General features: G+C 48.7%; 1 protein-coding gene across 1 annotated transcript in view; it reads right to left on the minus strand.

Moving 5' to 3' along the window:
• Window positions 1-15,558, minus strand: part of prmt3 (protein arginine methyltransferase 3) — a 140,881-nt gene that overhangs the window by 56,027 nt on the left and 69,296 nt on the right. Inside the window, exons 11-12 of the mRNA XM_055649177.1 lie at window positions 11,468-11,546; window positions 110-297 (exon numbers count right to left, since the gene is read on the minus strand). Coding sequence (XP_055505152.1) covers window positions 110-297; window positions 11,468-11,546 — 267 coding nt within the window. The remainder of the gene's footprint in view (window positions 1-109; window positions 298-11,467; window positions 11,547-15,558) is intronic.

Below are 15,558 nucleotides of genomic sequence, written 5' to 3' on the forward strand. Positions count from 1 at the left end.
TATAAGAGGGAGTGGCCGGGGTGAGACTGGTCCTTGATGCTGCTGGCCTTGCCGAGGCAGCATCGAGGTGTGGCTGGAGTAGGGCCTAAAGCTGGAAGATAACACATACCTTGATAACGCAGCACTCCGAAATGAGAGTGTCGGGATCGAGGACTTCCACCACGGCCTCTGGGAGAACCACCTTCTTCATGCAGGACATCTTGAAGCCGTACACGTCGTCCCAGAACGCAACCCGCTCCTCGTGTTTCTTCCGGTCCCCCACAGCGACGAGGCTGATGGTGCAGGTATCGGGGTACACTGAAAGGAATCAATCAAGGGCATCAAGGACATATAAAATTATAAAAGGACTGGACAAGCTAGAGGCAGGAAAAATGTTCCCAATGTTGGGCGAGTCCAGAACCAGGGCCACAGTCTTAGAATAAAGGGGAGGACATTTAAGACTGAGGTGAGAAAAAAAACGTTTTCACCCAGAGAGTTGTGAATTTGTGGAATTCCCTGCCACAGAGGGCAGTGGAGGCCAAGTCACTGGATGGATTTAAGAGAGAGTTAGATGGAGCTCTAGGGGCTAGTGGAGTCAAGGGATATGGGGAGAAGGCAGGCACGGGTTATTGATTGGGGACAATCAGCCCTGATCACATTGAATGGCGGTGCTGGCTCGAAGGGCCGAATGGCCTCCTCCTGCACCTATTTTCTATGTTTCTATAACCTTGAGTTTTGTTTAGTGTAGAGACACAGCGCGGAAACAGGCCATTCGGCCCACCGAGTCCGTGCTGACCCGCGATCATCCCCGCACATTAACACTAATCCACACACATTATGGATACTTTTACACATACACCAGATTAACCTACAGACCTGTACGTCTTTGGAGTGTGGGAGGAAACCGAAGATCTCGCAGGTCACGGGGAGAACGTACAAACTCCGTACATACAAGCACCCTTAGTCGGGATCGAACCCGGTTCTCCGGCGCTGTGAGGTAGTAGCTCTACCGCTGCACCACTGTGCCACTGAGTTTGGGTGGAAAGATAGCTTGTGCAGTTGGAGCAGAATTAGGCCATTCGGCCCATCAAGTCTTCCCTGCCATTCAATCGTGGCTAATCTATCTTTCCCTCTCAACCCCATTCTCCTGCCTTCTCCCCATAACCCCTGACACCAGTTCTAATCAAAAATATGTGAATCTCTCTCTGCCTTACAAAATATCCACAGACATCAGAGGCAATGAATTCTACAGATTCACCACCTTCCTGACTAAAGAAATTCCTCCTCATCTCCTATCTAAAGGTACGTCCTTTTAATCTGAGGTTGTGGCCTCTGGTGCTGGACTCTCCCAGTAGTGGAAACATCCTCTCCGCATCCACTCTATCCAGTACAAACTAAATATCACCTCTCCATGTACTCCAGGGATGCTGCCTGCCTTGCTGCGTTACTCCAGCACTTTGTATACTTGTTTGTAAACCAGCATCTGCAGTTCCTTGTTCCTACCCTCCGGTTTTAGACCGCTCTGGGTCAACAATGGTGATAAGCCACTCATGATTTTATAAATATCTATCTAGATCAGTTCTCAGCCAAATTGTCAGGTAAGAATTAAACCAGCCAATCTGTAAATAGCAAACTCTTTGCAACGATCACACATATTTTCCTTTTGTTAGTTTAATTTATTGTCACGTGTACCGAGGTACAGTGAAAAGCTTTTGTTGCGCGCTAACCAGTCAGCGGAAAGACACATCATGATTACAATCGATCCATTCAGTGTGCAGATACATGATAAGGGAATAACATTTAGTGCAAAATAAAAGTAGTAAAGTCTGATCAAGGATAGTCCGAGGGTCTCCAATGAGGTAGATAGTAGTTCAGAACTGCTCTCTAGTTGTGATAGGATGGTTCAGTTGCCCGATAACAGCCGGGTAGAAACTGTCACTGAATCTGGAGGTGAGCGTTTTCACGCCCGATGGGAGAGGGGAGAAGAGGGAGTGGCCGGGGTGTGACTTGTAGTTGATGATGCTGCTGGCCTTGCCGAGGCAGCGTGAGGTGTACATGGAGTCAATGGAAGGGAGGTTGGTTTGTGTGACGAATATGTGATGTCCAGAATTCGCTGCAATTTCTTTTGGTGATGATCGCTGGAGAATAAATGCTGTACGAGCCATAGAAGAAAATCAATAATCATCCAAAGATGGACACAAAAAGCCGGAGTAACTCAGCGGGACAGGCAGCATCTCTGGAGAGAAGGAATGGGTGACGTTTCTGGTCAAGACCCTTCCTCAGACAGAAGGGTCTCGAGGCGAAACATCACCCATTCCTTCTCTCCGGAGATGCTGCCTGTCCCGCTGAGTTACTCCGGCTTTTTGTGTCTATCTTCAGTTTAAACCAGCATCTGCAGTCCCTTCTTACACTTCCAAAGTTTGCTGACCTGCTGAGGTACTCCATCATTTTGTGCCCTTGGTATCTGCAGTACCTCGTTGTTTCTAAGATAACCATCCAGCTTCCTTCAAACCAATGCACGATAACGTCCGACTCGCCTTCAAACTAAAGCAGTGAGCTTTTATTTGTGAATGGTGGAGCCACGTTAGAGTTGCTGCCTCACAAAAAAAAGACTTGGAGTGCTGGAGTGACATGTCTGGAGGACATGCATTTCGTTGTCTCTGTACTGTACACTGACAATGACAATTAAAATTGAATCTGAATCGGACAATGCTAGAGACCCGGGTTCGATCCTGACTACGGGTGCTGTTTGTATGGAGTATGTACGTTCTCCCCGTGACCTGCGCGGGTTTTCTCCGGGTGCTCCGGTTTCCTCCCACGCTCCAAAGGCCGGCAGGTTTGTAGGTTAATTGGCTTGCTAAGAATGTAAATTGTCTCTAGAGTGGGTAGGACAGTGCTAAGCCCCTGTCCCACTTAGGAAACCTGAATGTAAACCTTTGGAGACTCTGTCAGTCTCCCTACCTGCTTCCACTACGTGCAACCTCCGGCAACCACCTGCAACCTCCGGGAACCGCACGGGAACCTTGGGTGGGGCGCAAAGTCTCCAGAGGTTTCCGTTCAGATTTCCTAAGTGGGACAGGGGCATTAGTGTACGGGATCGCTGGTCGGCGTGGGCTTGGTGGGCCGGAGAGCCTGTTTCTGCGCTGTTTCTCTAAAGTAAATAAACCTAAACGTTCTGGTCTCCTTCGAGCTACTGCTGTAAGCTATTATTTGTGAACACTCAAGAGCATTGAAATCGGAGACACAGGGAACTGCAAGTGCTGGGTTTACAAAAAAAAAAGACTTGGAGTACTGGAGTGACATGTCTGGAGGACATGGACAGGTGACATTATGGGTCGGGGTCTTTCTTCAGACTGATTGTAGGGGGGGGAGGAGAGATAGCTGGAAAAGAAGTGGGGGTTGGATAAGGTCTGATGAGTGATAGGTGGATACAGGTGATTGAGGGGGGTGGGGGGGGGGGGTTGATAGGCAGATGGTTGGACAAAAGGTCAGAGCTGAAAAGCTTGAGATAAGGAGGTATAGACAGAAGAGGCTTGAAACACGAAGCTCGATTTAAAGCCTCCTCGGGAAAGGCAGCGTCTCCAGCAGTCTTAGAATTGCATTGAAGAGACCAGTCTGCATAAACAGCTGTGCTTTAAAAAGAAAAGTCCTTCAGCATGTAGAGCAAAATGCGCTCATGTCAAAGATGACAGTACACAAAAGAAATCTAGTCCAAAAGAGGTTGCCGTCTGCAATAGGCTCTGAAAAGGTGTATTGCAGTCATTGCTCCGCCAATCAGCTTCAGATTTTGTGTATGAAAAGTGCGGGATATTCAATGTGAATTTATGCCTCTCTGGTGTCTGTGATGCAGATGAGGAGTCGCTGTGTAAATTAGAATTGAAAATGATTGTGGCCAGTTATTGGAAGCAGGCGACGCATTGTCCCTGCTTCAGCGGCAATGTCCTTTTAAACTTCCCAAACACCATGCGCTCGTCACTTCATTCTCGTCTTATTAATGCAATTATTGAATGGTTATTCCAGCGCTGGGGCCAAATTAATGATGTGCGGATTGGACAGGGAGCGAGTGTCAATAGGTGCACTTAGACAATAGGTGCAGGAGTAGGCCATTCGGCCCTTCAAGCCAGCACCGCCATTCAACGTGATCATGGCTGATCATCCCCAATCAGTACCCCGTTCCTGCCTTCTCCCCATAGCCCCTGACTCCGCTATGTTTAAGAGCCCTATCTAGCTCTCTCTTGAAAGTATCCAGAGAACCGGCCTCCACCGTCCTCTGAGGCAGAGAATTCCACAGACTCACAACTCTCTGTGTTTCCTCATCTCCGTTCTAAATGGCTAACCCCATATTCTTAAAATGTGGCCCCTGGTTCTGGACTCCCCCAACATCGGGAACATGTTTCCTGCCTCTAGCGTGACCAAACCCTTAATAGAAACATAGAAACATAGAAAATAGGTGCAGGAATAGGCCATTCGGCCCTTCGAGCCTGCACCGCCATTCAATATGATCATGGCTGATCATCCAACTCAGTATCCTGTTCCTGCCTTCTCTCCATACCCCCTGATCCCTTTAGCCACAAGGGGCACATCTAACTTCCTCTTAAATATAGCCAATGAACTTGCCTCAACTACCTTCTGCGGCAGAGAATTCCAGAGATTCACCACTCTCTGTGTGAAAAACGTTTTCCTCATCTTGGTCCTAAAAGATTTCCCCCTTATCCTTAAACTGTGACCCCTTGTTCTGGACTTCCCCAACATCGGGAACAATCTTCCTGCATCTAGCCGGTCCAACCCCTTAAGAATTTTGTAAGTTTCTATAAGATCCCCCCTCAATCTTCTAAATTCTAGCGAGTACAAGCCGAGTCTATCCAGTCTTTCTTCATATGAAAGTCCTGACATCCCAGGAATCAGTCTGGGGACTCCCTCTATGGCAAAATGTCTTTCCTCAATTAGGAGACCAAAACTGTACGCAATACTCCAGGTGTGGTCTCACCAAGACCCTGTACAACTGCAGTAGGACCTCTTTGCTCCTATACTCTCCTTTTGCTATGAATAATCTTATATGTTTCAATAAGATCTCCTCTCATCCTTCTAAACTCCAGAGTGTACAAGCCCAGCTGCTCCATTCTCTCAGCATATGACAGTCCCGCCATCCCGGGAAATTAACCTTGAAAACCTACGCTGCGCTCCCTCAATAGCAAGAATGTCCTTCCTCAAATTAGGGGACCAAAACTGCGCACAATACTCCAGGTGTGGTCTCACTAGGGCCCTGTACAACTGCAGAAGGACCTCTTTGCTCCTATACTCTTGTTATGATCATCTGTGTCCTATTCCAATTCCCGCAGAGGCCCACACGACCGGCCGGATAAATGGGACGTGCCCGGCACACCCTCCTGAAGGCACACCAACATCACAAACCTGGGAATGAACAAACGCCAGGCTTCAGAGGAAGAAACAATGCTGGAGTAACTCAGCGGGTCAGGCAGCATCTGTGGAGAACATGAATAGGTGACGTTTCACAGAGTGCTGGAGTAACTCAGCGGGTCAGGCAGCATCTGTGGAGAACATGGATAGGTGACGTTTCAGGTCGAGACCTTTCTTCAGATGATTCTCGACCCCGAAACGTAAACCTATCCATGTTTAGTTTGGTTTGGAGATGCTGCGTGGAAATAGGCCCTTCGGCCCATTGTGTCCATACAGATGCTGGAAGGGAGAAAGTTTAATAGAGATGTGCGGGGCAGGTTTTCTATAGTGAGCAATGGGTGCCTGGAACACGTTGCCAGGGGTGGTGGTGGAGGCAGGTAGGACAGTGGCATTTAAGAGCCTTTTAGATAGGCCCATGGAAGTAGTGCAGGGAATGGAGGGATATGGACCATGTGCTGCCAGGTGAGATCAGCTTAACTGGGCGTCGCGTCGAGTTAGGCAGGAACGTTGTGGGCCGAAGGGCCTGTTTATGTGCTGTACTGCCATTCTATGTTGTATGTAATATATAACCATATAACAATTACAGCCCGGAAACAGGCCAACTCGGCCCTTCTAGTCCGTGCCGAACACCTATTCTCCCCTAGTCCCATCTACCTGCACTCAGACCATAAAATATAACCAACAAGCTCAGCAAAGAGCATGGAAGCCATGTGGTGATGCTTGATACATCCTGCATATGAAACTGGCTGACAATGCAGCCATGTAACACTAACGGCCCAGGACCCTGCGCAGTCTCGCAAATGCTGCCGTCTTCACCAATCAAGCATTGCCTGGGGAAACAGGAATGGAGTGGTACTTTGTCACAACGATGGCCTCCAGCTAGGCTGGCTCATGAATTAAACCGAGCCTGACTGACGTATTGACACGCTCAACTGATATCATTTCAGTTTCCAATCAAAAATTCCATGGCTGCAGGCCGAACACGGTCGTTTTTCAGAAAGAAACTGTTTACTTGTGGTGGACATTTTTCCGAACAGTCGTGTATTTACAGCTGACAGCAAGGGAATATGATCGAAGGCATCCTTGGATCAGCCTCGCAGTTGGGATACAAACTACGCTAGCATCTTCTCCCCACAACAAGCTCATAAACCATAGGAGCAGAATGAGGCCATTCAACCCGTCATGTTGTCTACTCCGTCATTCAATCATGGTTGATCTATTCCTTTCGCTTAACCCCATTCTCCTGCCTTCACCCCTGGCACCTCTACTGAGAAACACTAGAGGCAGGAAACATGTTCCCGATGTTGAGAGAGTCCAGAACCAGGAGCCACACAGTTTAAGAATAAGGGGTAAGCCATTTAGAACGGAGATGAGGAAACAGTTTTTCTCAGAGAGTTGTGAGTCAGTGGAATTCTCTGCCTCAGAGGGCGGTGGAGGCAGAGCATTAGGATTAGAATTAATTAGAATTAGATCCTTTATTTGTCATTCAGTCGTCACCTTACAGCCATGAATGACAATAATAAACACCTGCAGCCATACATACAATAATAAACAACAGAATTAGACAGTCCACACAAATTAAGTCCAACAAACACCTCCTCACTGTGATGGAGGAAAAAAATCTTAGGGCTGCAGTCTCTTCCCTCCTCTTCTCCCTCTGTACTGAGGCGATACCCCACCGGGCGATGGTAAGTCAGTCCCGCGGCTCACCGAGCTCCGCGAACGGCACGGTTCAAACTCCGCGGCCCGGGGGTGGTCGAAGCTGCCGCCCTCCAGTCCAGCGGACACAGCTGTTGACGATGTCGTCCACTGGCCCGTGGTCGAACCCCGGACTCAGGCCACCGCCACCGCCAGAACGCCGTCTCAGCCACCGGAGCACCATTCCAGCCCCGACCCGGGTCGCCCTCACGGGAGCGCCGTTCCACCCTCGAGCCAGGCCGCCCTCACGGGAGCCTCAGCCCCGTCACGGGGAGCGCCGTTACCCTCGAGTCGGGCTGCCCTCACGGGAGCGTCTCAGCCCCTAACGGGAGCGCCGTTCCAGCCCCGAGCCGGGCCGCCCTCACGGGAGCGAGCCCAGGGCTCTGCCTCCAGAGCCTCGAGGTCGCCAGCTCCGACATTAGGCCTCAGCGTAGACGGAAGCAGAGAAGGGGGAATACAGCAAGAAAGTCGCATTCCCCCGAAGGCTGAGACAGAAAGCCCTGTTTCAACCCCCCCCCCCCTCCCCACACATAACACAAACCTAAAAACCAAAAACTTAACTAAACAAGACGAAAAAAACAACACAAAAAAGTAAAAACAAACGGACTGCTGGCGAGCCGCAGCCGTTCACCAGCGCCGCCACTTCCGGAACACCCATGATCACATTGAATGGCGGTGCTGGCTCGAAGGGCTGAATGGCCTACTCCTATTGTCTATTGATGTCATAATCGTAATCATACTTTATTAGCCAAGTATGTTTTGCAACATATGAGGAATTTGTTTTGCCGTACAGTCACACCAATAAAAAGCAACAAGACACACAAAATACATTTTAATATAAACATCCACCACAGTGACTCCTCCACATTCCTCACTGTGATGGAAGGCGAAAAAAAGTTCAATCTCTTCCCTTCGTTTTGCTCCCGCGGTCAGGGGCCTCGAGCCGTCCGTTGACGGGACGATCTTACTCCCGTAGCCGGCGGTCGTGCTTCCTCATCGGGGCGATCAAGCTCCTGCGTCGGGGGAGAATCTCAGGTCCCCCGGGCTGGTCCGGGCTGGTCGAACGTTGTGCGGTTTTGGAGCTTCCCGACGTCGGTCTCAACCCGAGGCTGCGAGCTCCTTGATGTTAAAGTCCGCAGGCCGCGGTTGGAGCGTCGATCCCAGGCAAGGAATCGGCGTCGACAGTAAGTCCACATCCCCGCGGTGGGGCTCAAAGTCAGTCTAGAGCACGGCCGCCAACTCCATGATGTTAGGCCGCAGAGCGACCGGAGATACGATCCGGAAAACAATCGCATCTCCGGCAAGGTAAGAGATTGAAAACAAGTTCCCCCCGCCCCCACCCCCCACATAAAACAAACCAGAGAACATTAACACAAACTTTTAAAACACACTAAATATAACAAAAAAAAGACGAAAAGACAGACAGACTGTTGGTGAGGGGCTCCCATCGCAGCGCCACCTGGTGTGACAGTAAAAACAACGTTAAACCATTGAAATAGCATGATGTGCCTCATCAACCCCCTCTGTGGGAAAAACGCCTGACACCCCATGTCATGAATCTGTGGAATCCATTGCCATTCGATGTTTTTAAGGCGGAGATTGATAGATTCTTGATTAGTACGGGTGTCAGGGGTTACGGGGCGAAGGCAGGAGAATGGGGTTGAGAGGGAAAGATAGATCAGCCATCATTGAATGGGCGGAGTAGACTTGATGGACTGCAGGGGCGGAAATCGCTATCAATACATGGGGGACACACACACAATTTCTTGGCGTGAGTGACCTGAATGCCAGCCAGGAAACCCGTTCGGGCGGATCCCTTAATGACTTGACCTGAAGCCCCCGCCGGCCGGTTTAAAATCTGATCCCATCCACCAATACATCCAATTAGTTCAAATGGTAACTGTACCCGCATCAGACAGCTTTAAGGAATTCTCCGTGAGTACCTTCAGTAATTCAATTGGTGACACATCATAGAAACATAGAAACATAGAAATTAGGTGCAGGAGTAGGCCATTCGGCCCTTCGAGCCTGCACCGCCATTCAATATGATCATGGCTGATCATCCAACTCAGTATCCCGTACCTGCCTTCTCTCCATACCCCCTGATCCCCTTAGCCACAAGGGCCACATCTAACTCCCCGCTTAATATAGCCAATGAACTGGCCTCAACTTCTGTGGCAGAGAGTTCCAGAGATTCACACTCTCTGTGTGAAAAAAGTTCTTCTCATCTCGGTTTTAAAGGATTTCCCCTTTATCCTTAAGCTGTGACCCCTTGTCCTGGACTTCCCTAACACATCGTGTTAATACGATGTTAATAGAGACATTTAACAAGCGCTTAACGGTTACACGGTAATAGTTTTTTTTCACCGAATTTCAAAATTCGGATTACAAACCATGGCGGGGGGATTGTCCCCCACCTCTCAAAACATGGAGGGGCGTGTGTCGCACCCGTCCCCCCATGATGGGCCGAATGGCCTAATTTTGCTCCTATAACTTATGAACCTGCCATTTACCTAGCAAGATATCGTTTGCTCGTAGTTAGTTGTTTTACTTTCCGCACAGTTATGTTGAAGTGTTGATGGATGGATCTGTTGACTGGAAAGTGGACGGCCTTCAATACAACAATATCATTTGATGCCAATCTTCACACAAATCACTTTTATCTCTTGCTTACAGCACAGTTTTTGGCATTCAATGCATCCACTGCTAGCAGCAGGAAACAGAGCAGAAAATCAGCGCAGCCTCGTACCACACTTTAACGCACCAGGTACCTGCTCCGCGCGGCCCAGTGGCTGCCTCGAGATGGTGCAAGTTTAACTCCAGAACCTTGACCCCCGGCACCCAGGCCACCACTGCAACACAGCACTGCAGGACTGCTGCACGATCAGAGGTACAGTATTTCAGATGAGACAGTAGAACATAGTAGCAGAATTGGGCCATTCGGGTCATCCATAGAAACCTAGAAAATAGGTGCAGGAGTAGGCCATTCGGCTCTTCGAGGCTGCACCGCCATTCAATATGATCATGGCCGATCATCCAACTCAGTATCCTGTACCTGCCTTCTCTCCATACCCCCCTGATCCCTTTAGCCACAAGGGTCACATCTAACTCCCTCTTAAATATAGCCAATGAACTGTGGCCTCAACTACCTTCTGTGGCAGAGAATCCCACAGATTCACCACTCTCTGTGCAAATTTTTTTTTCTCATCTCGATCCTAAAAGACTTCCCCCTTATCCTTAAACTGTGACTCCTTGTTCTGGACTTCCCCAACATCGGGAACAATCTTCTTGCATCTAGCCTGTCCAACCGCTTAAGAATTTTGTAAGTCCAGTCTGCTCCGCCATTCAATCATGGCTGATCCTTTTTTTTTGCTCACAGCCACATTCTCCTGCCTTCTCCCCGTAACCTTTGGCACCCGTAAGAATCAAGAATTTATCAATCTCCGCCTTAGAAATACCCAATGCCTTGGCTGCCACTCCACCTCCAGCTCCAGCTCCAGCTCTATCTCCAGCTTGAGGTCCATCTCCAGCTCCATCTCGAGGTGTAGCTTCATCTCCATCTCCATCTCCACCTCCAGCTCCAGCTCCAGCTCCAGCTCCACCTCGAGCTCCATCTCCTTTTCCAGCTCCATCTCCATCTCCATCTCCAGCTCCATCTCCAGTTCCATCTCCAGTTCCATCTCCAGTTCCATCTCCAGCTCCATCTCCATCTCCAGCTCCATCTCCAGTTCCATCTCCATCTCCATCTCCAGCTCCAGCTCCATCTCCAGCTCCATCTCCATCCCATCTCCAGCTCCATCTCCAGTTCCATCTCCAGTTCCATCTCCAGTTCCATCTCCAGCTCCATCTCCAGTTCCATCTCCATCTCCATTTCCAGCTCCATCTCGAGCTCTACCTCCAAATATACACCCATTACCGCAGAGCTGAATTCCACAGCTTCAGCACCGCGGCAGTGGGGGTATATTTTATCTCTGGGGGAAGATTTCGCAGTTGTGCATAACACATTACCAGACGGTGGCATGGTGGTGCAACAGTAGAGTTGCTGCCTCACAGCGCCAGAGACCCGGGTGCGATCCTGACCACGGATGCTGTCTGTACAGAGTTTGTACGTTCTCCTCGCGACCCGGAGTCACCAGTTTCCTCACAAACTCCAAATACTAATTGACTTTGGTAAAAAAGAAAATTATCCACAGTGTGCGTAGGGTAGTGCAAGTGTGCGGGGATCGCTGGTCGGCATGGGACCGAAGGGCCTGTTTCCGCGGTGTATCTCTAAACTGAACTAAAGAACAGCGCACGCATGCCTTCAGGGAATGGGCTGCCACTGGATATTCCTTTTGTAATGGATCTATTATCCCTCGCCCCAAACACGAACCTGCACCATCTTCCTTCAGATACTTGTCCCGTGCATATATGACCGAGTCCAACATGGATTCAAACAGCAGGAAATAACCCTGTAAAGAACGAGTGAACATAGTTAGAGTCGTAGATTCATACGGCCAGTATACACACGTCCTACAGCCGAACTTCCCCACATCGGCCAAGATGACCCATCTATGCCAGTCCCACCTTTTTTTTAAGTTTAGTTTAGTTTAATTCAGAGAAACCGCGCGGAAACGGGCCTTTAGGCCCACCGGGTCCGCGCCGACCAGCGATCCCCGAACATTTTAACACCATCCTACACCCTCTAGGGACGCCCACAATTTCCTTCGCTCCAGAGATGCTGCCTCACCCGCTGAGTTTCTCCAGCATTTTTTGTCTACCCTCGAGGGACAATTTACATTCACCAAGGCAATTAACTTACAAACCTGTACGTCTTTGGAGTGTGGGAGGAAACAGAAGATCTCAGAGAAAACCCACGCAGATCACGGGATAGAACGTACAAGGTCTGTACTGACAGCACCCGTAGTCGGGATCGAACCCAGGTCTCCGGCGCTGCATTCGCTGTTAGGCAGCAGCTCTACCGCTGCGCCACCGTGACGTTTAGCCCACATTTCTCTAAACCTTTCGTGTTCATGTACATGTTCAAATATCTTTTAATAAACTTGTAGGAAGAAACCTGCAGATGCTGGGTTACACTGAAGATCGACACAAAATGCTGGAGTAACTCAGCGGGTCAGGCAGCATCTCTGGAGAGATGGAATGGGTGACGTTTCGGGTCGAGACCCTTCTTCAGACTGAAGAATATTCAATATTTAATAAAATGTCATGTCCAAGTAAATATCACAACATTTTGTCTGGTCAAACCCATTGACCAGTGCAAATCCCAGCATCCAAACGAAAATCCAGTTACAAAACAGAAAATTAAATTTATATAATGGCTTCAAAGTCTTTTCACAGAAGCCATGAGCTAAAATCTGATCCAGAACACAAATTGCTGGAGTAACTCAGCAGGTCAGGGCAGCATCTCTGGAGAACGTCGATGGGCGATGCTTAAAGTCGGGACTGAAGAAGTTCTCACCCTCTCTCTGACATCTGCAGTTCTTGGGAGGCTAAAATCGGATGCTGAGTCATGAGAAGACGAAAGGTGGCTCGGCAGTGGAGTTGCTGACTCACAGCGTCAGAGACCCGGGTTCTATCCCGGCTACGGCTGCTGCCTGTACGGAGTTTGTACGCTCTCCCTGTGACCTGCATGGGTTTTCTACAGCTGCTCCGGCTTCCTCCTGCACTCCAAAGAAGTGCAGGTTTGTAGGTTAATTGGCCTGGGGAAAAATTGTAAATTGTCCCTAGTGTGTGTAGGTTAGTGCCAGGCGATTGCTGGTCGATGCAGACTCACTCGGCCGAAGGGTCTGTTTCCATGCTGTATCTCTTAAGTCTAAAACCGAAGATAGACACAAAAAGCTGGAGTAACTCAGCAGGACAGGCAGCATCTCTGGAGGGAAGGAACGGGTGACATTTTGGGTCGAGATCCCCAAAGATTCGAAGAGGTAGGTTTTAAGGGATGTCTTAAGGGAAGAAAGTCAGAGAGGCTTAGTTATGGTTTTACAGCACTTGGGGCCTAGTCAGTTGACAAAAAAGACTTGTTAATGGTGGAGTGATTAAAATTCCAGAAGTCAAAATTGGAGAAACGACAGGTCTCGACCCAAAACGTCACCCATTCCTTCTCTTCAGAGATGCTGCCTGTCCCGCTGAGTTATCCCAGCTTTTTGTGTCTATCTTTGGAAGGACGGTCTATCTTTGGTGGGACGGTGATGGCTTTGTGTTGACGTTAAGGGCCTGTCCCACCCGGCGATGTTTTTCGGCGACTGCCGGCATCAGTGACTGACGTATCAGGTCACCGAAAAATATACGCGGCGCGATGACATGTTGGCGTGCGTGGTTTTTTCAAGTGTCGCAACATTTTTTTTGTCGGCACTGGATTTTGAAATGTTCAAAATCTTTTGGCGATACTGATAGGACGCCGGCAAAATTGCCAAGTGGGACAGGCCCTTTACTAGAGGAGTAACTCAAGAGGCCTGGAATAACAATCCAGAGATGCCTGTTCGCATCCCATCGCTGTAGCTGTGGACATTAAATTCAGTTAAAAATCTCATCATTAAAGGACTAATCATAGAACTAATGACCAGACAACACCAGATTGTCACTTAAGCCCATCTGCTTGACTAACACCATCGAGGGGGAGGGGAGGGGGGGGTGAAATCTGCCATCCATTCCCACAACTACTGCAATGCCTTTCCTCAGCCCATTCAGATTCACAATAATTGCCACATTAAAGAAGAAAAAGAGATAAAACCACAAAGAACATACAGCGACAACTCAGGGCATTGAACAAGGCAAATTTAGTTCTTAACTTCATAAGTCGTAGGAGCAGAATTAGGCCATTCGGCCCATCAAGTCCACTCCGCCATTCAATCATATCTGATCTAAACTTTCCCTCTCAACCTCTCCTGCCTTCGCCCCATAACCTTTGACACCAAAGGTTTAGTTTAAGTTTAGAAATACATCATAGAAACAGACTTAAAAAAGTCACCTCTCCTTGTCCTCCAGAGATGTTGCCTGAGCCGCTGAGTTACTCCAGCACTCTTGTGTTCTACGCAAGGTTCCAGCACCTGCAGTTCCTTGTGTCTACATTAGAACATGCCGCTAGTTAGCAAGCTGACTAACAAGGTGACAAGAGTAAAATACAGTGGACACACTGGTTAACCATGGATTTCCCGGCTCGGTGGCGCAGCGCCAGAGAACCGGGTTCAATCCTGACCACGGGTGCTGCCCGTGCGGAGTTTGTACGTTCCCCCTGTGACAGCGTGGAATTTTGCGGGTGCTCCGGTTTCCTCCCACGCTCCAAAGACGTGCAGGTTTGCAGTTTAGTTGGCATCTATGAATTGTAAATTGTCCCTAGTTGGCGTGGGAGAGCGTTAGAGTGCGGGGATCGCTGGTCGGCGCGGACTCGGTGGGCTGAATGGCCTGTTTCCGCGCTATATCTCGAAATTAAACTGAACTAAAAGATAATGAATGGAAAGAGTTAAATAATGGTCGCCTTCATCCCACAAAGCTTAGAATACAAAAGTGAGACCTATATGCTGTAGAGAGTCTTGTTCAGGCTCCATCTGTTGCCAGCTGGGCACCATGTCTCAGTTGAGGTCACCAACATTATATTGGAGATGAAAGGGTTAAAATTGGAGCCAAGATGGCACTAATTAATATCTTATATTTCTTTAAGTTTGGAAAATGCAGGGCTTATCTGAGCAAATTGTTTAATTCAGGTTTTCTAGAGTGAAATAATTTTATCTGGGAGTTCGAGAAGAAGCACCGCCATTCAATTGAAGCTTTCATGGTGATCATCCCCAAAACGTCACCTGTCCCTGTTCTCTCCATACCCTCTGCTGCCCTGACCCGCTGAGGGCCACATCTAACTCCCTCTTAAATATAGCCAATGAACTGGCCTCAACTACCCTCTGTGGCCGAGAGTTCCAGAGATTCACCACTCTGTGTGAAAAAAGTTCTCCTCATCTCGGTTTTAAAGGATTTCCCCCTTATCCTTAAGCTGTGACCCCTTGTCCTGGACTTCCCCAACATTGGGAGCAATCTTCCTGCATCTAGCCTGTCCAACCCCTTAAGGAGTTCAAGTTACAAAAGATCCCCTCTCAATCCCTAAATTTGGGACAGTAAGACCCATCATCTATCCAGTCTTTCTTCAATTTGAGATTTGTGATATCCCAAAAAAATCACATGTGGTGAAAGTGCCCATTGCACTCAGATATTAATAAGGGCATTTTTAATACATTTGGAGACCAAAACTGTAGAAATACTCCAGCAGTGTTTATCACCAAGTCCCCCCAACTGCAGTAGAACAGCGGTCCTATACTCAAATGATAGGATGAATTGGTTAAAATTGCCCATCAAGATGACACTAATTCAATCATGGCTTATCTATCTCTAAGTTTGGAAAATGCAGGGCCTTTATCCCAGCAAATTGTTTAAGTTCTAGGTTTTCCAGAGTGAATTAATTTTATCTGGGAGCCCAGA

Source organism: Leucoraja erinacea, chromosome 18 (genome assembly GCF_028641065.1).
Source record: "Leucoraja erinacea ecotype New England chromosome 18, Leri_hhj_1, whole genome shotgun sequence".
NCBI classification, from domain to species: Eukaryota; Metazoa; Chordata; class Chondrichthyes; order Rajiformes; family Rajidae; genus Leucoraja; species Leucoraja erinaceus.